Source organism: Oncorhynchus keta, chromosome 19 (assembly GCF_023373465.1).
Source record: "Oncorhynchus keta strain PuntledgeMale-10-30-2019 chromosome 19, Oket_V2, whole genome shotgun sequence".
In the NCBI taxonomy this organism is placed as follows: domain Eukaryota; kingdom Metazoa; phylum Chordata; class Actinopteri; order Salmoniformes; family Salmonidae; genus Oncorhynchus; species Oncorhynchus keta.
The window spans coordinates 38,277,497-38,303,860 of record NC_068439.1 but is presented as its reverse complement, the minus strand read 5'-3'; the positions used below and the strand labels follow the sequence as shown (position 1 = coordinate 38,303,860).

Here is a 26,364-nt window from a genome sequence, read left to right as displayed (position 1 = left end):
ATTCTGGAGAAACCTGAAAGTGGCTGTCCAGTAACGCTCCCCATCCAACCTGACAAAGCTTGAGAGGATCTGCAAAGGTGCTTCAACAAATTAAAGGTTCTGAATAATTATGTTAATGTGATACTATTATTTGCTTTGTCGTTATGGGGTATTGTGTGTAGATTGATGAGGGGCAAAAAATATTTAATAGATTTTAGAATAAGGCTGTAATGTAACAAAATGTGGAAAAAGTCAAGGGGTCTGAATACTTTCTGAATGCACTGTATGTGTGAAGCCCCACTATATCACTTCTAGAATTGTCCTAAGGGGGAAAATGAAGTTGTTTGAATTTAATTTAGATGATGCCAGATACTGAAATACCTTTAACATTGATTCAATTTTCTCAACCACATCAAGAGAGACCTCTGGAAAGACTGGCGCCAAGACATGTGTTTACATCAGTCCCCCAATTAACCTGTGAATTAAATCAAACTACTTAAAAGTTCAGATGGCCAGAACACCTACTGACAGAGGCATAAAGAGTGCCCCCCGGGCTGGAACCATACTTCTGTTTAAGTGTTTCAACAGCACCCTCAACTCTCTGAGCCAGTAAAGCTGCTGCCCCAAGACCGAATACAATCTAACCTTCGCTCTAAATTGAGGTTTAGGCCCAGTGGGTGGTGGGCCGACCGTGCTAACGAAGGGATCTTTTGATTGACGAAGAGACAGAGGGAGGAGAGGTTAAAGTGATAGTTTATGCCAGGACGGAGCGGTGCCAAAGCGATCTAATGGCCATGCCATCCATCTGTCTGTATGTCAGATACATGCCATGATAAATATAGTGAAAAGGCTGGCAATTAGATCACAACAATGGAACATGGAACAAACAAGCCCTGCCAGGACAGGCTATATAGGCAGGTTAACTCTGCTCCCAGCGGTCCACAGACTGCAGGCTTTTGTTCCAGCTCTTAAGTACCGGATTAGACTAATCATGATCTTCATTTTAGGCCATGATTAAATTGAAGACCATCATTAATTAATGAAATCAGGTGTTGATTCTGAGCTAGAACAAAACTCTACGCACACGGCGGCTGGCCCTCCTGGACCAGAGTTGCCCTCTTATAGACCACACGTTTAAAAAAAAATCTACATTTGACAGGACGAATCTGTTTTCTCTCCTTCCAGGAGAGCCCATGCCTTCTACTAAGCCTGTTGTTTTTAGTATGATTGTACTAAGTACTTCTTGCCAGGTTTACAGAATATGAGTTGATTGCCGGTATCCTCTGAATAAGATAGCATTAAACTTCATTTGAGCCCTCTCAATATAGAGCAAATTATGTTTAGTTTAAGTAGTTAAAAAAGCTCCCATTTGCTCTTATTTGCATATTGAATTGTGATCATACACATCACCTACAAAATAGAGTACAATTATGAATATCTATCTACACAAAGTAGTAGGCACAATAGTCACCGTACATACTTGCATTGGTGTATCTCTGCGATGGAATATGCATTATGTGTATGTATGCAAGTTCTTAAGTGTGTTTAAATGTATGCTGTGTGATTTGGTTGAATAAGAGTGTCAGTCCAAACAGGTCTACTGGTATATAATGTACATACTCTCCTTGTGGGGACCTGAGAATAAATCTGTTTGTCTCCATCTACAGTTCACTGTAGAAACTGTCCCAAAATAAGAGCAAAACAAGCTGGAATGGTCAGAGACGGAAAATACTGCAACTGCTGGAAGTGTCTACTTGAAATGTAAAGCGCAATGGATCACAGTTTGTGATCAATATTCAATATTTCAATACCATCTAAATTATTTACATTACTAGTACACCTAGAAACATTTCCAAAATTGAAAGAGCCCGAAGAGGCTGTTCACACAAGGAAACATACATTTGCAAAATAATTATATGAAAAAGATTGACTATTAGACCACACAAGAGATTTCAAATCACATCCACTAATAGCATCCATGTAACAGATGAGCAATTGCATTATTAAAGAAATGTTTCAACATTACTAGTTTGTAATATTTTACCTTTATTTAACTAGGCAAATCAGTTAAGAACAAATTCTTATTTTCAATGACAGCCTAGGAGTTGGTTAATTGCCTTGTTCAGGGGTAAAACAACAGATTTTTACCTTTAGCTCAGGGATTTGATCTTGCAACCTTTCAGTTACCAGTAGACCAATACCAGTAGACCAATGCTCTAGCCACCCCTACACAGGGGACATTACATGTTAGGTAAGTGCAGTCAACCCTTTGGCATAAAACACGGCTATTATTACCCATCAAACACTAATACTGCTGGACTCAAGTCTCAGAAGAAAATGTAAAATACTGCACTAGAACAAGAACTATTGAAGTGGTTCAATGTTTTTTTATTTTTTTTTATTTTACTAGGCAAGTCAGTTAAGAACAAATTCTTATTTTCAATGACGGCCTAGGAACAGTGGGTTAACTGCCTGTTCAGGGGAAGAACGACAGATTTGTACCTTGTCAGCTCGGGGATTTGAACTTGCAACCTTTCGGTTACTAGTCCAACGCTCTAACCACTAGGCTACCCTGACACCCCGGGGGGACATCGGGGGTAATTGATCCGTGTCTGGCATCCACCCACCAACGTGAAGATGGAAAGCCTATTGAAAGAAGTGGCAGGCAGAGCGAGAGGTTACAGATCAATTGCTTGTCATTATTTTACATGTTGCAGAGTAGATGCATCACAATTAGTATGTCTTGGCATGTATTTATTTTATTTAACCTTTATTTTAACAGGGAATCATGCTGTCTCTTTGACAGATGAGTCCTATACTGTATTTATAATTTAGAATATGTTTGGGCCTATAACCCATTATTTAAGTCCCGATGAGTAACTTACCTGTTTTTATGGACAGCCACAGCCCTAAGGTTCCCTGGAGTGATGGATATGCATCTTGCGGCTGAGGGTGCGGGCCAGTTGGTCCACAGTGGTGCCAATGTGGCCCAGCTCTTTGCTGGAGGCAAGGCCGTCAATGTTGCCGCTGTACCCCAGCACCCAGAGACATGAGCATGAACAGTGCCCCTGTGTACACCAGGAGATCCCCAAAGTCTCTGCCTTTGATATCCAGAGGGACAAAGACTCCCACCAGCAAGGCGGCGCCACCCAGCAAGTCCATCAGCACAAGTCCATTTACAGTGGGACAGGCCATCACAGAGCCCCATGGTCACACCTGAATGAGTGAGGGAATCAGAAATCTGACAAAAAAAAAAAAAAATACTAGGGAATATGAAAAGCTAAATATAATTTATCATCTACATGAGTGGGAAATAAAAGTGATTGGTATTAGGTAGCAAAAATGTAAACACAATGTTTGTATGGTATAAACAGGAATCCACAGGGCAAAAACTGGTTCAATCAACGTTGTTTCCACTTCATTTCAAACCAAAAAGTATATGTAATGACGTTGAATCAACCTGGAAAACTGTTTAGAATTGCAAAATGTAATCAAAGTAAGAGAATCTCTTATTTTTTCACCCAACTTTTAAAATAAATCCAACGACAGGGTGAAATTGTTGGTTGAATTCACGTTGAATTCTTGTTAGTTGACAGCTCAACCAAATGTAAATCAAAACTTTGCCCTGTGGGAAGGTACTATTTTATAATCTCAGAATATCCAAACTAATGACATTTTCACTCCAAAGCAACAAAGAAAATAGTAAGGCCAGGCAGAATATATTGTTAAACATGCTTTTGATAGTCGGTAGACTGACGTTTAGTTGCGCTTTGTCATGTTTTACACGTTTATTTTTAATTTGCCCAGGTGACACTGATGTCGACTCCGACAACTTTTAATGTCATTATTTATTAGAAAAAATAATTGTCTACCTGGTCAAGTTTTGTATTCTCCCCGAATTGTCGAATTCGAACCTATCTTTAATATTTTTGTGTGTTTTCTCAAACTAATTTATCCCCTCCCGCAATCTCACCTGAGCTCCTCCCACATACAGTATGCAAAAAAATTGTATGAAATTATTATCATGGTAGGCTATAAGATGCAAATGCAGTAGTTGATGCAGGTTATTTGAAGACACGATGAAGTAGGTATTAGGTTTGTTTCACTATAATTATTATACATTCTCATTAGCCATCGAAGAGGAAGTCCGAAGCGTTACACCCCCTGCGCAGTAATTACGCACGTGGCTCGATTAGAAAAGCTGTCTAATTCACCCCATTTCACCTGATGGGAAGCGGATGGTTATTAACTTGCTTATTAACTTGCGGCTCGTTTGAAGAACGGGGTAACAACTAATACAAACCATTCGCTGACATTTCATGCTAAAACATCAGTTGTTTTTACCTGTATTCGTATTGCATTCTACATTGATTAGCTACATTTCAATTTCGGAGCAGGTGAACTTACTAGATACCACTTATATGGCGAAATCGCATTGGGGGTATCTTAATTGTTTTACAGCTGGTGACATCACCGTCTCGACGGACTAATGACTGTTTTAACACTTCTTGACGTATGATCCACGACGGTGCTTATTATAATGTTACAATGTTGCCATATGTATTACAGATTTGCAGAACAGCACTCAATCCACGAAGGATGACTGATCGGACAAGCACGAGGAATGCAACAGGTACTTTCATTTGTCTTCGTCCTCCGAATAGGCTGTATTGTTATTTTACAAAATGACTTCAATTAGCTTACTCAATGCACTTCCATTTAACCAATATATTTATCAAATTACATTTTTTATTTGTCACTCATGTGTCACTACCATTGACTGTGGTCCCTAAAGGTCTATATAATGTTGTGGATGAATATGAAGTCTCCTTCCCCTTTGAGGAGAACCAGGGCCGGTCTGCCTATCTGAACCAGAGTGAGCAGATTTTGGAAGGTACATTTGTGCTTAATACCACTCAGACAGATATATATATTTTTGGAGGGGGTGTTGGGTAACAACCAGGCTTCTGTATGAACCATTTTACCAGTCTCTCATACAGAATATTAGTAAGTTAAGCAACCCCTTATAAATTTGTTCTCCTGTCATGACCATGTCAGATAAGATAGTTCAGGGCTACTCAAACCCGAGCAAAGTGATCTACAGTTTATTGATTGTCACTAATTGGCTAGAAATTCCATTCACCTGGAGGGTGGAGGTGATTAAACTACCATCCCTCGTGAATAGTGCCCTGCATAATCACCTCTTGATACCTTAATCAACTAAATTAATCATGTAATTATGGTGTCATAAGTCAGATGGTCAATAACTTCTCAGGGCCTACCCATGTATGACCAATGCCTCAAACAGTCAAATAATGAACTGCCACCTTCCAGAGTCGGCTTCTGAAATGCCTCCGCACTACAGCCCGTTCATGCTGATCACCAACCTGCGCACCCACCTTTGTGTGTCCCTGGAGAAGAATTCGTGGCTGCAGAAGCGCATCGAGGACCTGGAGGAGGAACGCAACTTCCTGCGCTGCCAGCTGGAACGCTTTGTTTCCTCCATGAGGACGCCGGAGAGCAACCGTAAAGACTGGGGGGGTTGGTGGTGGGGAGCACTTTTCTACTGACCTCCCACTGGGCACAGATGTCAATTCAGCATCTATTCCAGGTTGGTTCAATGGAATTTAATTGAACAACGTGGAAACAACATTGCTTCAACCAGTGTGTGCCCAGTGGGTCAGTACTTGACTGTACGTTCAATTGAAGCACTGTTTCTTATCTGGTCACACTTTCTATTTAGTGCACTGTTTGGAAGCATAATACAAGTGAATACACAACTATATAAGCTGATACATGGAGAGAGGTGAAATTAAGGTAGAGGGGGGAAAAAATAATTTAAAAAATTGGAACTCGTTTAAAAATCGATTATCCTCTCCCCTCTTTATTAGATGTTTATCCCGAATCCCAACACACTAGTCTGAACTACACTACTCTGAAACCTCCACCAGAGAGAGCTCCAAGCCCTCCTCCTTCACCCATGACCACCAGGTCTGGAATGCTACGGAAACACGTCCAGAGCCAACCTCACACATGTAGCAGCAGAGTACCTGGTGAGGGGGAAGCAGAATAGATTTTTGGGTGGGATGGCTTTTTAGGAGTGGGAGAGTCATACAGCTTAAGCTAGGCTTTAGTGTCAACCGTCATCTAGTGTCTTGAAGTGTATGATGATACATTTTGTCACTGCCCCCCTCCCCCCCAGTAAAACAGGAGGTGCGTGTGATCGAAGAAGATAAGTACTTTGAGGAAGACGGTTATATGGAGGAAGAGGAAGTGGAAGAGGATGACGATTCATCGGACGAGAAGATGTCCAAGAAAAAGGGATCCAGGAATGGTGGGGAGCCGAGAATGAAAATGAGACGGGTTTTCCGGATTACTCGGGGCAAGGAAAGACAAAGAGGTAATCAAGTCAGTTTATTTCGAAGTTATTTCCTATGCCCGGTGCATTCGTCTGCTGCTTAATAATATTAAATTGCATGTTGGAAAAAATTGGTTCCTTGTTATCACACTTTTGGGGAGAAATTCCTATCAACTGCTAACTAAAATGTCTCCTCTCCTTCAGTGAAAGATCCTGACGGTGTGCTCCACCGGTACCAGAAGATCCTCCTCACCTACCAGCGCCTGAGGAGCATGTCCAAGGCCTTCCAGGTCCACCGGGTGGACCGCAACACTATGGCCTCCACATCCCCCATCGCCGAGCTGCTGCTGGTAGCCCCAGAGAAGGTGGCCGAGGTGGGCGAGTTTGAGTCTTCCAAGGAGAAGCTCCTGGACTACGCCCGTCGCTGCTACAAGGCCCTGGACGAGCCCATGCATGCCAAAGTGGCAGCCATGAAGAAGAACCACCTGCTTCTGCCCATCTCCTACAGGTTCAGAAACTAATGGAGGGTCCTTTCCTCCTATAGGTTTAGACATGGAGGGAAGGTAGACTGAAAAGTTATTGACCTTCATGGGGAGTCACACTTTTTTTTTTTTGACCTCTTCTCTTGAAATATCTTATTCATTGTGTTTGAAACATTTTCCGAAGGGCTAATTGCAGGATTACCGCATTGGGGGCACCGAGGGTAGTTTTTTGTTGTTGAGCGAGAGATATGTTTACACTTTTTTTTGAAGGAAAGAGATGGATTTTGTGTAAACGGTTGTAGTCTGTCACTGTATTAACTAAAAGCCACACACGGGATAATTTTGTGATGTAGCAACACACTGGATAATTTTGTGACATAGCCTATTACAGCAGTTACACAGAAAAATAATGTTGGCTCCATCCTGCTGTTCATGTTAATTGGATTAAGTTTTTATAGTCTTTGATTCATGGCTCTTTCATTGTCAGGTGGCACAGCAGAATAATGATCTGCGGTGTGAGTTTCTGCATGATTCATGAATGGTAGAAGCACTGACATACTGCAGACACCGTATTCCTTCCTTTGAGAGCCCTGCTAGTTTTTGGTTAGATGACTGCCATTCAGGGAAATATGTTCTACAAGTTTGCGGAGTCCAAATTAATGGAAAATGTGAAGAATTTGAGTATACATCAAATGCTGTTTTGATGGTAAAGACCGTTAATGGACAGGCACACCGTTCTGAGCCGTGGGTTTAAAGAAACTCCACCTGTACATGTTTATTTGTTTTCATTGTTGAATCATTTGTTAATACCTGATCCACAGCTACAATATTATTTTGTTAATTTATGTATTTTACATTTTATTTCCACATTTCGATAGTATATTGAGGTCAGTGAAAGCGGTGTAACCCATCTGCTGTACAATAATAAAAAAAACATTGTTTGCGCAAAATGCAGTTATGCGTTTTAGTAGTTGGTATCTGTCTTCCTAGATATTACATTTCAGAAATATGTCTGTCTTTCTAACTGGGCTCTGAAAAATGTTCCAGAATTCCTCTGTTCAGCACACAACACTAGATCAGTATTATTCCATGCCGACAGGGGGCGTCCTAATTTCCTGTGCCCAGTCTTGATTCAAACAAGCTGTGTTTATTTGTAGCCTTGGTAGCAAAACTAACAAGAGAAGTCATCCAATCTAGGTCTAAAATGTCGGATTTTGATGAATTCGAGAGATTGTTGACTGAAAATAAGAAAGGTGAGTGTTGATCATTCATCCTATAGTAATGGTTAATTGTACCAGCTAGGTTTTAGAGATTATTATAGGGAGCTAGCATACCAGTAGTTCGCTGTCACTACATTGTTGTCAGCTAGCTGCTTGCACTAGGCCTATGATTTGTTTACCAAAACAATATTAATTTATGACACATACAGACTCACATGCTGGCACGTCTGCTCGCAATGTATGACAAAAAGGCACTGATTGACCCGCTAGCCATCACAGAATAGCTAGTCACATCTGCCTGATTAGTGTTTTTTTTTTTTTCGGGAGCAAATTAAAAATAATTGGGACCTGTCCATGACTTTTGCTCTTATTAACTACACCACGCTCAAGGGTACTATACCAGGACACATTTATGCAATGTAGAATCAGGGAATAGTGTTGCAGATGTGCTAACTCTGCATGTTGATAGCGTGAATGGCAATTGCCTTTTAACTCTAACGTTAGCTATAACAGGAGTAGCAGCATACACTTGTGTTTATTACTTTTTTTTTAAAGCAGTATGCTTAAGGATTTGTCTCTCCTCCTGCAACTAAGGGATCCTGTGACTTTGTCACTGTGACTCTCCCCTGCTCGCCTCCCCTTCCTCCCTCTTTCCCCCTTCAGAGCGGGACAAGGAGAATCGGCATGGGTGGCGTACCCCGTCCCGCAGTCTCAGCCGAGAGAGGAAGAAGAGGTGCCGGGAAAGGAGGAAGAGCAGGGAAAGCCGTGGCGACAGCAAGGAACGTCGTCGACACAGGCGCAGGTGGATACTTTACAAGTATTTGAAATGAGTTGCACTTCCATTTTGTGTGAATAGCTTTCTGTGGATCATTGACTGGTTTCAACTATCTCTTTCCCCACCTTTATGCAATAATACACGGAATACCCTTGTTTTAACTGTTATTTCAGCATACAGACTCAAAAACAATCCCAAGAGACTGTTGTGAGGTACAGTATTACAGCAGACCGTGACGTGCATGACACTATCAAAGTTGAACTGCTAATTATGAGTCAAGTGTCCATCTGTAATGTACTTGGTGGTTGTTGAGTGTTCTAATGTCAGAATGGTTCTTAATACAAACAGGGTCATGGTAACGGGAGACGTCTTGGATCTATAATGGTCAGAGGCTTACTTTGAAATCGGGGCTTATATTATGGTAAATGTCTGATGTTTAAACCATATACAAATGGGAGCATGTAGATGCCAGGTAGATAGAGTTCTAAGAGCAATGTATTATAACTATCAATCCAAAATGTATTTTTTTGTGATATCCCATTGATTCCCATACTTTTGTGCTATCGATTAACCTCCGTCCACACGGTCTCTGCATTGCAAGGCTATATGTCCATCTCTCCTGTCTCTCTCCAGCAGTCGCTCTCCAGCTCTGCACAGAGAGAAGAAGAAGAAAGTGAGGAAGTACTGGGATGTCCCGGCACCAGGCTTCGAGCATATCACCCCCCTGCAGTACAAGGCTATGCAGGGTCAGTTTGTCAGTACTCACTATAATAGTGTCACATCATGGTCCGTATTATTTTTGCTCAAAAGCAAAGGCTGTTCATGCGATTTTGTATGAAAGTATTCAACTCAGTCCCTCTCACTTAATACATACACAGTTGAAGTCGGAAGTTTACATACACCTTAGCCAAATACATTTAAACTCAGTTTTTCATAATTCCTGACATTTAATCCTAGTAAAAATTCCCTCCCTGTCTTAGGTCAGTTAGGATCACCACTTTATTTTAAGAATGTGAAATGTCCGAATAATAGTAGAGTGATTTATTTCAGCTTTAATTTATTTCATCACATTCCCAGTGGCTCAGAAGTTTAGATACACTCAATTAGTATGTGGTAGCATTGCCTTTAAATTGTTTAACTTGGGTCAAACGTTTCGTTTGTTGAGCGGCCTTTCAGGTTATGTCGATATACGACTCGTTTTACTGTGGATATAGATACTTTTGTACCTGTTTCCTCCAGCATCTTCACAATGTCCTTTGCTGTTGTACTGGGATTGATTTGCACTTTTTGCACCAAAGTACATTCATCTCTAGGAGACAGAATGCGTCTCTTTCCTGAGTGTTATGACGGCTGCGTAGTCCCATGGTGTTTATACTTGCCTACTATTGTTTGTACAAATGTAAGTGATTCCTTCAGACATTTGTAAATTGCTCCCAAGGATGAACCAGACTTGTGAAGGTCTACAATTTTTCTTTGAGTTTGAAGGTGGGCCTTGAAATACATCCACAGGTACACCTCCAATTGACTCAAATTATGTCAATTTGCCTATCAGAAGCTTCTAAAGCTATGACATCATTTTCTGGAATTTTCCAAGCTGTTTAAAGGCACAGTCAACTTAGTGTATGTACACTTTTGACCCACTGGAATTATGATACAGTGAATTATAAGTGAAATAATCTGTCTGTAAACAATTGTTGGGAAAATGACTTGTGTCAAGCACACAGTAGATGTCCTAACCGACTTGCCAAAACTGTAGTTTGTTAATAACAAGGATTTTGTGGAGTGGTAGAACATGAGTTTTAATGACTCCAACCTAAGTGTATGTAAATTTCCAACTTCAACTGTACATAAATACAGTGCATTCGGAAATTATTCAGATCCCGTTGCCCTTTTCCACATTTTGTTATGTTACAGCCATATCCTAACAATTATTACATTTAATTTAAGAAAATCCTTATCAATCTACACAAAATAATACCCCATAATGAAAAAGCGAAAACAGGTTTTTAGACATTTACAAGTTTATTAAAAATAAAAAACAGGATTACCTTATTTACATAAGTATTCAGATCCTTTTCTATGAGACTCGAAATTGAGCTCAGGTGCATCCTGTTTCCAATGATCATCCTCAAGATGTATCTACAACTTGATTGTAGTCCACTTGTGGTAAATTCAATTGATTGGACATGATTTGGAAAGGCACACACTATGTAAGGTCCTGCAGTTGACAGTGCATGTCAGAGCAAAAACCAAGCCATGAGGTCGAAGGAATTGTCCGTTGAGGTCCGAGACAGGATTGTGTCGAGGCACAGATCTGGGGAAGGGTACCACAATATTTCTACAGCATTGAAGGACCCCAAGAACACAGTGGCCTCCATCATTCTTAAATGGAAGAAGTTTGGAACCACCTCAGACTGGGGCGAAGTTTCACCTTCCAACAGGAAAATGGACCCTATGCACACAGCCAAGACAATGCAGGAGTGGCTTCGTGACATGTCTCTCAACCTGAGCTTGCAGAGAAGAATGGGAGAAACTCTCCAAATACAGGTGTTCCAAGCTTGTAGCGTCAATACCCAAGAAGACTCGAGGCTGTAATCGTTGCCAAAGGTGCTTCAACAATATACTGAGTAAAGGGTCTGAATACTTATGCAAATGTAATATTTTATTAGTTATTTTTTAAAAATCTATTTGCCAACATTTCAAAAAATCTGTTTTTACTTTGTCATTATGGGGTAATGTGTGTAGATTGATGAGGGAAAAAAATAAGGTTGTAACTTTACAAATTGTGGAAAAAGTGAAGGGGTCTGAGTACTTTACGAATGCACTGTATATAGTCATACATACACTGAGTGTACAAAACATTAAAAACACCTTCTTAATATTGCCCCCCAAAAATGTCCTTTGGGTGGTGGACCATTCTTGATATACACGGGAAACTGTTGAGTGAAAAACCCGCCAGCGTTGCAGTTCTCGACACAAACCGGTGCGCCTGGAACGTATTGCCATGCCCCGTTCAAAGGCACTTAAATCTTGTGTCTTGCCCACTTCACCCTCTAAATGGCACATGTTTCAAGGCTTAAACTTTTCTTTAATCTGTCACCTCCCCGTCATCTACTCTTTGATGTGAATTTAACAAGTGACTTCAATAAGGGATCATGGCTTTCACCTGGATTCCCTTTGTCAGCCTATGTCATGGAAAGAGCAGGTGTTGAGTATTTCTTCTCCGTTAGACTCATATCTAACTTGAGTCCATGTTCCTCTCTCAGCTGCTGGCCAGATCCCAGCCACGGCCCTGCTGCCCACCATGATAACTCCAGAGGGGCCGCCCCCCGCCCCCACCTCTGTACCCGTGGTGGGCAGCCAAATGACCAGGCAGGCCAGGAGGCTGTACGTAGGCAACATACCATTTGGCATCACAGAGGTAGGTAATGGGGAAACTGCTACCCTTTCCACACTACCTTAGCAGAGCCAAGCTGAGCGGTACTGTGCTGGCTTGGTTAAGCATTCAACATAGTTGCAGTACGGTTCGGGTTGGCATGGTGGTGTGAAAAGGGTAAATAATTCACATGAAGCAGACTGATGTTTTTTCCCCACCAATCTTTACTAATGACTTGCCACTGGCTCTGAGTGAAGCCTGTGTCTCTGTATATGCTGATTACTACACATCAGCAAGTGAAGTCAATGCAACACTTGACAAAGAGCTGCAGTGTGCCCTAAAGTCCACAACTAGATGTATCAATTTCATATCCAGTTACTGATTGGATGCACTGCATATATTATTCACCAAATCTAATGTACAGTTGAAGTCGGAAGTTTACATACACCTTTGCCAAATAAATTTAAACACAGTTTTTCACAATTCCTGGCATTTAATCCTAGTAAAAATTCCCTGTCTTAGGTCAGTTAGGATCACCACTTTATTTTAGGAATGTGAAATGTCAGGAAAATAGTAGAGAGAATGATTTGTTTCAGCTTTTATTTATTTTGTCACATTCCCAGTGGGTCAGAAGTTTACATACAGTCAATTAGTATTTGGTAGCATTGCCTTTAAATTGTTTAACTTGGGTCAAATGTTTCGGGTAGCCATCCCACAATAAGTTGGGTAAATTTTGGCCCATTCCTACTGACGAGCTGGTGTAAATGAGTCGGGTTTGTAGGCCTTTAGCTTGCAGAGGCTTTTTCAGGTCTGCCCACAGATTTTCTATACGATTGAGGTCAGGGCTTTGTGATGGCCACTCCAATACCTTGACTTTGTTGTCCTTAAGCCATTTTGCCACAACTTTGGAAGTATGCTTGGGGTCATTGTCCATTTGGAAGACCCCTTTGCGACCAAGCTTTAACTTCCTGATTGATGTCTTGAGATGTTGCTTCAATATAGACATAATTTTCCTCATGATGCCATCAATTTTGTGAAGTGCACCAGTCCCTCCTGCAGCAATGCACCCCCGCAACATGATGCTGCCACCCCTGTGCTTCACGGTTGGGATGGTGTTCTTCGTATTGCAAGCCTCCCTCTTTTTCCTCCAAACATAACAATGGGCATCATGGCCAAACAGTTCTATTTTTGTTTAATCAGAACAGAGGACATTTCTCCAAAAGGTACAATCTTTGTTCCTATGTGCAGTTGCAAACCGTAGTTTGGATTTATTAGGGCGGTTTTGGAGCAGTGGCTTCTTTCAGGTTATGTCGATATAGGACTCGTTTTTACTGTGGATATAGATGCTTTTGTACCTACAGCATCTTCACAAGGTCCTTTGCTGTTGTTCTGGGATTGATTTGTACTTTTCGCACCAAAGTACATTCATCTCTAGGAGACAGAACGCGTCTCCCTCCTGAGCGGTATGATGGCTGCGGGGTCCCATGGTGTTTATACTTGCGTACTATTGTTTGTACAAATGAACGTGGTACCTTCAGGCGTTTGGAAATTGCTCCCAATGATTAACCAGACTTGTGGAGGTCTACAATTTTTTTTCTGGGGTCTTGGCTGAGTGTATGTAAACTGTAGCCCATCAAAAATATAAAAGCAACATGTAAAGTCTTGGTCCTATATTTCATGAGCGGAAATAAAATATACCTAACATTTTCCATATGCACAAAAAACGTATTTCTCGAAAATGTTGTGCACAAATGTGTTGACATCCCTGTTAGTCAGCATTCTCCTATCTCACAATAATCCATCCACCTGACAGGTGTGGCATATCAATAAGCTGATTAAACAGCATGATAATTACACAGGTGCACCTAAAAGGCCACTCTAAAATGTGCAGTTTTGTCATACAACACAATGCCACAGATGTCTCAAGCTTTGAGGGAGCGTGCAATTGGCATGCTGATTGCAGGAATGTCCACCAGAGCTGTTGCCAGAGAATTTAAGGTTATTTTCTCTATCATAAGCCACCTCCAACATCGTTTTTAGAGAATTTGGCAGTACCGCCAACCGGCATCACAACCGCAAACCACGTGTAACCACGCCAGCCCATGACCTTCACATCCGGCTTCTTCACCTGCGCGTTTGTCTGAGGCCAAGGATCTGTACACAATTGCTGGAAGCTGAAAATGTCCCAGTTCTTCCATGTCCTGCATACTCACCAGACATGTCACCGATTTGAGCATGTTTGGGATGACTTTTGTCATACCGATGCATGTCTGTATTCCTAGTCATGTGAAATCCATAGATTAGAGCCTAATCAATTTATTTCAATTAGCTGATGTCCTTATATGAACTGTAACTCTGTAAAATCTTTGAAATTGTTGCATGTTGCGTTTGTTCATTGTAGCTGATCGAACATAAGGCCTAAAATACAGTTAAAGACTAACGCCTCAACCCTATGCGATATGGTTAAAAATAACTCTGTGCATTTCATCATCACTACTGTGTCATAGAAGGCTCTCGACCAGGCTGGTTCTATGTACTTCTGCCTTCCCAATTGCAAAACATATAAGTGATCGTCCATGTTGTGTCAATAGGAAGCAATGATGGATTTCTTCAATGCCCAGATGTGCCTTGGCGGACTCACCCAGGCCCCTGGCAACCCTCCCTGTTCTAGCTGTACAGATAAACCAGGACAAGAACTTTGCCTTCCTCGAGGTGTGTGCTCAACTAAAATGTATTTAGTATAGAAATGATGGCATAAAATACATGTCGATCATGGATGGCAGTTGTTAGCTAACTTGCATTGCCCGCTAACAGTTGCCGTGCTGAGTGCTGAAGTATCGTTGAGTTTTGCATGCTTCTACAATAGCACGTCACAATGTTGACCTTCTCTCTACCTGTTCCTCTTCCAGTTCCGCTCGGTGGACGAGACGACCCAGGCCATGGCCTTTGACGGCATCATCTTCCAGGGTCAGAGCCTGAAGATCAGACGGCCTCACGACTACCAGCCCCTGCCCGGCATGAGTGAGAGCCCCAGTGTCTATGTACCAGGTGGGTCTTTCGAAAGATTGTTGACACAGTTGAGTCCTCTGATTTCAATTTTTAAAAAATGTCTTAACCCTATATCTCACTGTTGCTTGGATTAGGAGTGGTTTCACCGTGGAGCATTAAAACGAGGCCAGCAAATCAGCCTGCTTCAAATAAAGCCAGGCAGAAGTGTGGCGGTACTAAAGAGAGCACCTCAGAAACGTCACCCGGACAAAACATTTGGAACAAAGGCTAGGCAGAGGAATTAAAACGAGGCCTCAAATCTCGACAGGCTCTGTTCAAAAGCCAAATCACAAGCTCAGCCCACAAACTCTTCATCGGTGGCTTGCCAAATTACCTTAATGATGATCAGGTCAGTCCTTTCTAACTTATTGAAGTCCTCCTTTCTAAGTCTCTAGCATGATCAATACATTTCATAGTACTGTTTAATTTTGTCAATCATCAAGGATGAGAATGAATTTGTTTTAGTTCAGACAATATTACTGATAGAGCAATCCTTCCCCTCATATAATTTTGTTCATTGTTTGTGTTTTCTGGTCTTCACCCCCCTAGGTAAAAGAGCTGTTGACCTCCTTTGGCCCTCTGAAGGCCTTCAACCTGGTCAAAGACAGCGCCACGGCCCTCTCCAAGGGCTACGCCTTCTGTGAATATGTGGACGTCAATTTGAACGACCAGGTCAGTGTCAGATATTGCACCTGTATTGCTGTGTGCAATATGTTTCTTGTTATAGATATGAGGTTAACATAAGGTCACAAACTCTTGGGCTGCATGTCAATAGTACAAAGTGGCTACCCTGTCTGTCTCTCTTTAATCCACACTGATCTGATATACCTGGCCAGGTGAAAGCCAATCTCATAGTAGTCGTCTTCCATATTGCTGTCACCCATCCAGCCTTAGTAGATCAGCGCTGTTGTAGGAAAGGAGATGTGGATAGGAAATACATTTTGACTATTGTGATGTATCCCACTGTTCTAACTATGTTTGCCGTCTCAGGCAATTGCAGGGTTGAATGGGATGCAGCTGGGGGACAAGAAGCTCCTGGTGCAGAGAGCCAGTGTTGGGGCCAAGAACGCAGCTCTGGTGAGTAGCAGAGATGATAGACTACAAGTAGAGGCACACTTTACAACTGGGTGCTGTTCAAAAGGAGCAAACGGTAGAAAACATTTCAAAATGGAAGACAGAATGAGGGAAAAAAAATGTGTGAGTAAGGCACAAAACGTGGGAGAACATGCCAAGAGTGTGCAAAGCTGTCATCAAGGCAAAGGGGGGCTACTTTGGTTACTACATAACATATGTGTTATTTAATAGTTTTGATGTCTTCACTATGATTCTGCAATGTCAAAAATTAAGAAAAACCCTTGAATGAGTAGGTGTGTCCAAACTTTTGACTGGTACTGTAAATATACACACATACATACAGTGCATTTGGAAAGTATTCAGACCCTTTGAACTTTTCCAAATTCTGTTACACCCTTATTCTAAAAATAATTTAATAAATGTTTTTCTTTCATCAATCTACACGTGATACCCCATAATGACAACAAAAAAAAGGATACCTTATTATATAAGTATTCAGACCCTTTGCTATGATATTTGAAATGTAGTTCAGGTGTGTCCTGTTTCCATTGATCATCCTTGAGATGTTTCTAAAATTTGGAGTCCACCTGTGGTAAATTCAATTGGTTGGACATGATTTGGAAAGGCACATAAGCCATGAGGTCGAAGGAATTTTCCGTAGAGCTCCGAGACAGGATTGTGTCGAGGCACAGATCTGGGGAAGGGTAGCGAAAAATGTCTGCAGCATTGAAGGTCACCAAGAACACAGTGGCTTCCATCATTCTTAAATGGAAGAAGTTTGGAACCACCAAGACTCTTCCTGGAACAGTTCGCCCGGCCAAACTGGGCAATCAGGGGAGAAGGGTGTTGGTCAGGGAGGTGACCAAGAACCCGTTGGTCACTGACAAAGCTCCAGAGTTCCTCTGTGGAGATGGGAGAACCTTCCAGAAGCCCGACCATCTCTGCAGCACTCCACCAATCAGGCCTTTATAGTAGTGGCCAGACAGAAGCCACTCCTCAATAAAAGGCACATGACAGCCCGCTTGGAGTTTGTCAAAGGGCACCTAAAGGACTCTCAGACCATGAGAAACAAGATTCTCTGGTATGATGAAACCAAGATTGAACTCTTTAGCCTGAATTCGAAACGTCACATCTGGAGGAAACCTGGTACCATCCCAACGGTGAAGCATGGTGGTGGCAGCATCATGTTGTGGGATGTTTTTCAGAGGCGGGGACTGGGAGACTAGTCAGGATAGAGGGAAAGATGAACGGAACAAAGTACAGAGAGATCCTTGATGAAAACCTGCTCCAGAGTGCTCAGGACCACAGACTGGGCGAAGGTTCACCTTCCAACAGGACAACGACCCTAAGTACACAGCCAAGATAATGCAGGCGTGGCTTAGGGACAAGTCTCTGAATGTCCTTGAGTGGCCCGGACTTGAACCCGATTGAACATCTCTGAAGAGACCTGATGGCATGGCAAGATGGCGCCAACAGACATGGCAGCTCTGCTTCTAGCTCCTAAACAACTTTGCAGTATTTCATTTTTTAATGTATTATTTATTACATTATTAGCCCAGAAATGGTTTTGTGTTATTACATACAGCCGGAAATAACTTTTCGATATCATAGCGGCGGTAAATCTTCAGCATTATGGTCAGAAATACAACTTTCCTGAATTGGATCCTTTGTCCGTACCCCCCAGGGCAATTGAACTTATACCAGAGGCTGCTTCAAGTCGCCGCCGGCGGAGAAGAGGTATTCAGAGTGGATTTCTAGTCCGACTCGGGAGGCGGGTACACCATCCACTGCTTCTGAGTATATTACTCGCTAATGTTCAGTGTAGGCCCTCAATGAATGACACTGGACTTCATGCAAACTGGAAACCACATATCCTGAGGCCGCATTTATTGTAGCTGGGGATTTTAACAAAGCAAATTTGAGGAAAACACTACCGAAGTTCTACCAACACATTGACTGTAGTACTAGTTTAGGGAAAACACTAGATCACTGATACTCGCTTTTTTGAGATGCCTACAAGGCCCTCCCCCCGCCCTCCCTTCGGCAAATCAGATCAGGACTCGATTTTGCTCCTCCCTTCCTATAGGCAGAAACTCAAACAGGAAGTACCCATGCTGAGGTCTATTCAATGCTGGTCTGACCAATCGGAATCCATGCTTCAAGATTGTTTTAGTCACATAGACTGGCATATGTTTCGGGTAGCCTCTGAGAATTTCATAATGGACTTTTATTTTGACAGGTTTGCGTTCCAAATGATGTAGTTTCCTGAGGATCTTTTAGATGATTTGCATTACCAAAGCTTCTCCACGTCTGAGATTGTTTGTTGTTTTCCGAAACAGGTTGAACGATTATGTAAGAGAATGGCTTTGACTCTGTCCATATAATGTCAACAGGTTAGCAGGTGAGAATTTTTGCACTCCGTCACTTTAAATAGCCAGTACTAGTCGGGTACCACCCAGTTACTCAACCCTGCACGTTAGAGCCTGCTGCGCTATATACATAGACATGGAATCACTGGCCACTTTAAATAATGGAACACTAGTCACATAAATAATAATTATATACAGCTTTACTGATCTCATATGTATATACGGTATTCTATTCTACTGTATTTAGTAAATTCCACTCCGATATTTCCTATCCTAATAATTCCATTATTTTACTTTTGAAATGCTTGTGTTCCTAGTGCAGTAGTATCTATTCCACTTTTACTTTTGGATTTGTGTATTGTTGTGAATTGTTAGATACTACTGCACTAGGAACACAAGCATTTCACCCCCAATAACATCTGCTAAATATGTATAATTGATTTGAAAATAGCTGTGCAGCGACACTCCCCATCCAACCTGACAGAGCTTGAAAGTATCTGCATAGAAGAGTGGGAGAAACCTCCCCAAATACAGGTGTGCCAAGCTTGTTGCATCATACCCAAAGGTGCTTCAACAAAGTACTGAGTGAAGGATCTGAATCGTTATGTAAATGTATTTTGTAAACATTTATAAAAACCTGTTTTTGCTTTGTCATTATGGGATATTGTGTGTAGATTGAGGGATTCTTAAAAAACACATTTTTAGAATACTGCTGTAACATAACAACATTTGGAAAAAGTCAAGGGGTCTGAATAGTTTCCGAATGCACTGTATGTGTGCACTACTGTTCAAAAGTTTGGGGTCATTTAGAATCTCCTAGTTTTTGAAAGAACAGCAAAAAAAAAGAGTCAATTAAAATAACATAAAATTGATCAGAAATACAGTGTATACATTGTTAATGCTATAAATGACTATTGTAGCTTGATTTTTTAAAATATTTTTAAATGGAATATCTACATAGGCGTACAGAGGCCCATTATCAGCAACCATCACTCCTGTGTTCCAATGGCACGTTGTGTTAGCTAATCTACGTTTATCATTTTAAAAGTCTAATTGATCATCATAAAACCCTTTTGCAATTATGTTAGCACAGCTGAAAAAAGCTGTTCTGATTAAAAGAAGCAATAAAACTGTCCTTCTTTAGACTAGTTGAGTATCTGGAGCATCAGCATTTGTGGGTTACAGACTCGATTACAGGCTCAAAATGGCTAGAAACAAAGAACTTTCTTCTGAAACTGGCTCTAATTAGAATAGAAAGAGAAGTGGGAGGCCCCGGTGCACAACTGAGCAAGAGGACAAGAACATTAGTGTGTCTAGTTTGAGAAACAGACGCCTCACAAGTCCTCAACTGGCAGCTTCATTAAATAGTACCCACAAAACACCAGTCTCAACGTCAACAGTGAAGAGGCGATTCCAGGATGCTGGCCTTCTAGGCAGAGTTGCAAAGAAAAAGCCATATCTCAGACTGGCCAATGAAAAGATTAAGATGGGCAAAAGAACACAGACACTGGACAGAGGAAGATTGGAAAAAAGTGTTATGGACAGACGAATCTAGGTTTGAGGTGTTCAGATCACAAAGAGGAACATTCGTGAGACACAAAAAATGAAAAGATGCTGGAGGAGTGCTTGACGCCATCTGTCAAGCATGGTGGAGGCAATGTGATGGTCTGGAGGTGCTTTGGTGGTCGTAAGGTGGGAGATTTGTACAGGGTAAAAGGGATCTTGTAGAAGGAAGGCTATCACTCCATTTTTCAATGCCATACCATGTGGACAGCGCATAACTGCAGCAAATTTCCTCCTACAACAGGACAATGACCCAAAGCACAGCTCCAAACTATGCAATAACTATTTAGGGAAGAAGCAGTCAGCTGCTATTCTGTCTATGATGGAGTGGCCAGCACAGTCACCGGATCTCAACCCTATTGAGCTGTTGTGGGAGCAGCTTGACCGTATGGTACATAAGAAGTGCCCAGCAAGCCAATCCAACTTGTGGGAGGCGCTTCAGGAAGCATGGGGTGAAATCTCTTCAGATTACCTCAACAAATGGACAACTAGAATGCCAAAGGTCTGCAAGGCTGTAGTTGCTGCAAATGGAGGATTATTTAGACTATTTGATTATTTGACACAATTATTATTTCAATTAAAAATCATTATTTATATTGCCAATGTCTTGAATATATTTCCGATTAATTTAGCAATTTATTTCATGTATTTTTGTCATGGAAAACTAGGACATTTCTAAGTGACCCCAAACTTTTGAACGGTAGTGTACATACATCTCTGTATATACAGAGACCACTGCAAAATTATCCGTTTCTCTGGTTTTACTATTTTGTGTATGTGTTTGGGTAAAATTAAATTTGTTTTATTCTATAAACTACTGACATTTCTCCCAAGTTCCAAATAAAAATATTGTCATTTAGAGCATTTATTTGCAAAATGACAACTGGTCAAAATAACAAAAAAATGTTGTCAGACCTCAAATAATGCAAAGAAAATAAGTCCATATTCATTTTTTAACAACACAATACTAATGTTTTATCTTAAGAAGAGTTCAGAAATCAATATTTGGTGGAATAACCCTGATTTTCATTCACAGCTTTCATGCGTCTTGGCACGCTCTCCACCAGTCTTTCACATTGATGTTGGGTGACTTTATGCCACTCCTGGCGCAAAAGTTCAAGCAGCTCGACTTTGTTTGAATGGCTTGTGACCATCGCCGAATGACTGACCTGGAACATCAAGCTTTGTTTCATAACTTAATCAGGACAATCCAGAGCTGACTACGGATTGACTAAGCATATACACAACTGCAAAGAGGACACATTATTATTTAAAAATTATATTATGTGTTTTACACCCTAAACATTCTAAAAGGTTTTCTACAAGTGCTCATGTTCTTTCAACCTTCCCAATCACCAACACCTCTCCCCACCCTTCCCCCATCAGACAGGTATGAACCAGACCCCGGTGACCCTCCAGGTGCCAGGCCTGATGCCCACCTCCATGGCTTCGCTGGGTGGCCTACCCACTGAGGTCCTCTGCCTGATGAACATGGTGGCTGTGGAGGAGCTGCTGGATGACGAGGAGTACGAGGAGATCGTGGAGGATGTCCGGGATGAGTGCGGCAAGTACGGCCAGGTGAAGAGCATTGAAATCCCCCGGCCAGTGGATGGCCTGGAGGTCCCAGGCACTGGGAAGGTGAGATGAGCAAGGGGAGGGGTAAAGGAGTACCTGGGTGTTAAGATGGGATGGGATGAGGGCTCATGATGCATGGGGGTGTTTGTTGCAGTCATTTGAGGAGAGTTTGTGTGGTGTGCGTTCTGAAATTGTAAATTTTTTAAGTGAATCCGTTCAGTTCAGGTTAAATGATTGAATTCCCTGGCCTACCGAGTGGCGCAGTGGTCTAAGGCACTGCATCGCAGTGTTGCGGTGTCACTACAGCCTTAGGTTCGATCCCATTACCGGCCTTGACCCGGAGTCCCATAGGGCAGCGCACAATTGGCCCAGCATCATCTGGGTTAGGGGAGGGTTTGGCCGGGGGGGCTTTACTTGGCTCATCATGCTCTAGCGACTCCTCGTGGCGGGCGCCGGGGCGCCTGCAGGCTGACTTCGGTCGTCAGTTAAACGGTGTTTCCTCTGACACATTAGTGCAGCTGGCTTCCGGGTTAAGCGAGCGGGTGTCATGTTTCAGAGGACCCGACCTTCGCCTCTCCCGAGCCCATTGGGGAGTTGCAGCGATGAGACAAGATTTGTAATCCCGAAATTGGGGAGAAAAAGGGTGTAAAAAAATGTCAATTTGCCCATCAAACAAGCATTTCATAACATATCACTTTTGCCTAGGCTTAAGATAATAGTTTCCAATGCAATAAGGTGTGTGTGTGTGTGTGTGTGTGTGTGTGTGTGTGTGTGTGTGTGTGTGTGTGTGTGTGTGTGTGTGTGTGTTAACATTTATCATAGTTGATTGCTGTAGAATTACATGGTTCTATACTGAATGGCTATTCACCTACTCTCCTATCCTTTCTTTCCCTCTCTCAGATCTTTGTGGAGTTCATGACGCTGTTTGACTCCCAGAAGGCCATGCAGGCGCTAACAGGCAGGAAGTTTGCCAACAGGGTGGTGGTGACCAAGTACTGTGACCCAGACGCTTACCACCGCCGAGACTTCTGGTAGACCTGAGAACCAGAGAGAGGGAGAGAAGCAGAGTTTTATGTAATGATAGGAATATTTATGAGCATCACAACACTCCCAACTTGAATTTTTTTTTAAAGAGAAGACAAAGTTTGAATTTAGCTACTAGAGAGGCAGAATGGAAGACTTGTTACAAAGATTATTCCTATATTGTATTATAAGAATGGGAGGTACATTTTGTACAGAAAACTGGGTCTGGCCAGTGGATAATATGTATTTATATGGAGTATTTATTTATTAATTTATCACTTTGATATAATGAGTATAAGAGGCCTATTGAAGTTCATTTAATGCCACTTATCAGCAGAATTGGTCAAATTCTGACTTTTCTCCTATGAATCAAGTTCAATCACGATTTTAACCATTTTGTTTTATCCATACTCGAGCCAGGATTTTTTAAATGTTCTTAGGCCCCCCCCTCCATTTTCAGAACATCAACAAAAAAGTCTGAGGGGACCTTCAAGTATTGTGTCTTTGTGTACATTTAACTTAGCATCACCGCCCTCTTTTGATAACAAAACGACTGAAAATGATGCAATGTGACTTTCTCAGTGGGCAACCTCCATTCCACAGAAAACAATGAGACTTCCAAAATGGCAACTGCATTGATATGGAGACCTTACAGGCCAGTATATTAACAGGAAGTACCTGCTGACCCAGGCCAGATCCAGAGCCTGTAATAGAAGCCTCTCGATCACGCTGATGCTATGACACAGCGGTGATGATGAAATGCAGTTTTATTAACCCTATCTCATAGGGTTGTATGTGTTAAGTCTTTAACTGTATTTTAGGCCTTACTGTATGTCCAATCAGCTACATTAGATTGGATGCACTGCATATATTATTCACCCAATCAGAGGTACTGTAACTGGATACATTTGGGTCGTGTTCATTAGGGCATACCATAGCAAAATGTTTTGTGACTGAAAAAATAAATATGTATTTCTTATTGTACAAGTTCAGGTAGTTCAGATCCCTCCCCGTTTCAGTCCGTTTTCTTCAGTTTGGTGCCTAATGAACACGACCCTGAACTCTCCCCCTCCACAGCTTCCTCTCTCTCTCTCTCTCTCTCTCGCTCGCTCTCTCTCCTCAGACAAACTGCTGTACAGCCGAGAGAGAGTTATCACTGCCCTGCCTCAACCCTTGGTTGGTCTTGTAAAACAACATTGACACAATGTTATTTATTTCACTGTAAAATCATATCTGCTGTTTTTTTTGTAGTACGTTTTGCCTCAAAGTGATATCTTTAGGACCAAAAAAAGATGTGGATATGCACGTGTGAGGCTTTCTGGAGGATGACATGAATTCAGGTTCGTGACAGGCAATAAAATAGAAAAGTCAAGATAATTTGCAGGCGTGGGTGGGCTCTATTAAAACGATGTGAAGAGTTCAATTACATGGCCCTTTCTTCCACTTATACTCCTCTTTCTTATTCAATTGTTTTCAATTTTCTCTTTACAACAAAGATCACACTTGGAAGAACCTGTCTGCTATTATTTTCCTTTCTATTCCCATCCCCAAGAGTTTCCGTTGCTTCGAATTTCATAACGCTCTTTTATTTTGACAGGTTTGCGTTCCAAATGCTGTAGTTTCCTAAGGATCTTTTAGATGATTTGCATTACCAAAGCTTCTCCACGTCTGAGATTGTTTGTTGTTTTCCGAAACAGGTTGAACGATTATGTAAGAGAATGGCTTTGACTCTGTCCATATACTGTCAACAGGTTAGCAGGTGAGAATTTTTGCACTCCGTCACTTCCCTCTACATTGTAAGGTTGTTTACAGAAGGTCTTGACTGATCTCATTAAAACATATTTAATGTACTCTGATGTCTGTCTGATCTGTTTATTGTCTACAGGGTATTGAATCAGAATTTGAGTGTGCTTGTGGCTCATCCTTGGTATTTTATGGAGCCAACTATCTGAGATCTCCTCCAAGGCGGAATATTTTTGATGGTGGATGGAAAAGAGATCAAAAGGTGTAATGGAACATTTCTATTACGTGTTCCCAAATGGGTTGAATCGGTCAGTCTTTAATTTCACAGTGCCTCGCAGTAGGGTTGGGGAAAAAAAGACAACGCCAGGCTAAAGTTCTATTCAGTGAGTTTTGAGAACTACACTGAACAAAAAATATAAACTCAACATGTAAAGGGTTGGTCCCATGTTTCATGAGTTGAAATAAAATACCCCAGAAATGTTTCCTATGCACAAAAAGGGGCACCTTGTGCTGGGGACAATAAAAGGCCACTCTAAAATGTGCAGTTTTGTCACGCAACACAATGCCATAGCTGTCTCAAGTTTTGAGGGAGCGATCAATTGACATGCTGACTGCAGGAATGTCCACAGAGCTGCTGCCAGAGAATTGAATGATTTTCTCAACCATAAGCCGCCTCAAGTCATTTTAGAGAATTTGGCAGTATGTCCAACTGGCCTCACAACCGCAGAACACGTGTATGTCGTCGTGTGGGCGAGCGGTTTGCTGATGTCAACATTGTGAACAGAGTGCCCCATGGTAGCGCTAAGGGCATGTATAAGCTACAGACAACAAACACAATTGCATTTTATCGATGGCCATTTGAATGCACAGAGATACCGTGACAAGATCCTGAGGCCCATTGTCGTGCCAGTTATTCCCCGCCATCACCTCAGGTTTCAGCATGAAAGTGCACGCCCCCATGTCGCAAGGCTCTGTACACAATCCCTGTAAGCTGAAAATGTCCCAATTCTTCCATGGCCTGCATACTCACCAGACATGTCACCCATTGAGCATGTTTAAGATGATATGGATCGACATGTTTGACAGCTTATTCCAGTTCCTGCCAATATCCAGGAAGTTCGCACATCTGTTGAAGAGTGGGACACAATTCCACAGGCCACAATCAACAGTCTGATCAACTTTATGCGAAGGAGATGTCACACTGAATGAGGCAAATGGTAGATACTGACTGGTTTTCTAATCCACGCCCCTACCTTTTTTTTAAGGTATCTGTGATCAACAGATGCATATCCTTATTCTCAGTGATGTGAAATCTATAGATTAGGGCCTAATGAATTTATTTCAATTGACTGATTTCCTTAAATGAACTAACTCAGTAAAATCTTTGAAATTGTTGCATGTTGCATTTATATTTTTGTTCGGTGTTTATATATTGTAAATAAGCATTTTTACTTGACTTGCCTAGTTAAATAAAGGTAAAACATTTTTTTTACTTTAGATTGATGGCAACATCTTATTTCAGTCAAATGTATTTGTCACATGCGCCGAATACAACAGGTGAGGGAGGACCTTACAGTGAAATGCTTACTTACAAGCCCTTAACCAATAATGCAGTTTTAACAATGTAGGCCATTTGATTAATGAAAGACAGCATTTCATATTGCACTGCAATTAATAATATTACATGGCAGTCTACACTTGGACTATTACAGCTCATATTATCAATAGATTTTCTGTCAGCTCAGTTAACTATCATGTTGTTTTCTTGACATTTTCTGG

General features: G+C 41.6%; 1 protein-coding gene, 1 long non-coding RNA gene and 1 pseudogene across 5 annotated transcripts; 2 read left to right on the top strand and 1 right to left on the bottom strand.

Annotated features, from left to right (window-relative positions):
• Positions 1 to 2,219: 2,219 nt before the first annotated feature.
• LOC127909627 (uncharacterized) lies at positions 2,220 to 3,925 on the bottom strand. Its single transcript, XR_008072226.1, has 3 exons — positions 3,852 to 3,925; positions 2,865 to 3,220; positions 2,220 to 2,625 (listed from the first exon to the last, which is right to left on the bottom strand). It is a non-coding gene; the product is annotated as an uncharacterized LOC127909627 (long non-coding RNA).
• Positions 3,926 to 4,044: 119 nt separating this feature from the next.
• On the top strand, positions 4,045 to 7,773 carry LOC118398232 (coiled-coil domain-containing protein 106-like). 4 transcript variants are annotated; one of them, XM_035793378.1, is made up of 7 exons: positions 4,045 to 4,063; positions 4,549 to 4,612; positions 4,775 to 4,873; positions 5,314 to 5,505; positions 5,871 to 6,032; positions 6,182 to 6,379; positions 6,542 to 7,773. In XM_035793378.1, exons 2-7 carry the CDS (start codon positions 4,579 to 4,581, stop codon positions 6,856 to 6,858), a joined length of 1,002 nt encoding a protein of 333 aa, XP_035649271.1. In that variant the 5' UTR covers positions 4,045 to 4,063; positions 4,549 to 4,578; the 3' UTR covers positions 6,859 to 7,773. The 4 variants fall into 4 exon arrangements, with proteins under 4 accessions (XP_035649271.1, XP_035649270.1, XP_035649272.1 ...); XM_035793377.2 differs by lacking the exon at positions 4,045 to 4,063 and adding an exon at positions 4,146 to 4,264; XM_035793376.2 differs by lacking the exon at positions 4,045 to 4,063 and adding an exon at positions 4,231 to 4,376.
• A 173-nt stretch (positions 7,774 to 7,946) lies between these two features.
• On the top strand, positions 7,947 to 24,692 carry LOC118398231 (splicing factor U2AF 65 kDa subunit-like; annotated as a pseudogene).
• The last annotated feature ends 1,672 nt before the right edge of the window (positions 24,693 to 26,364 follow it).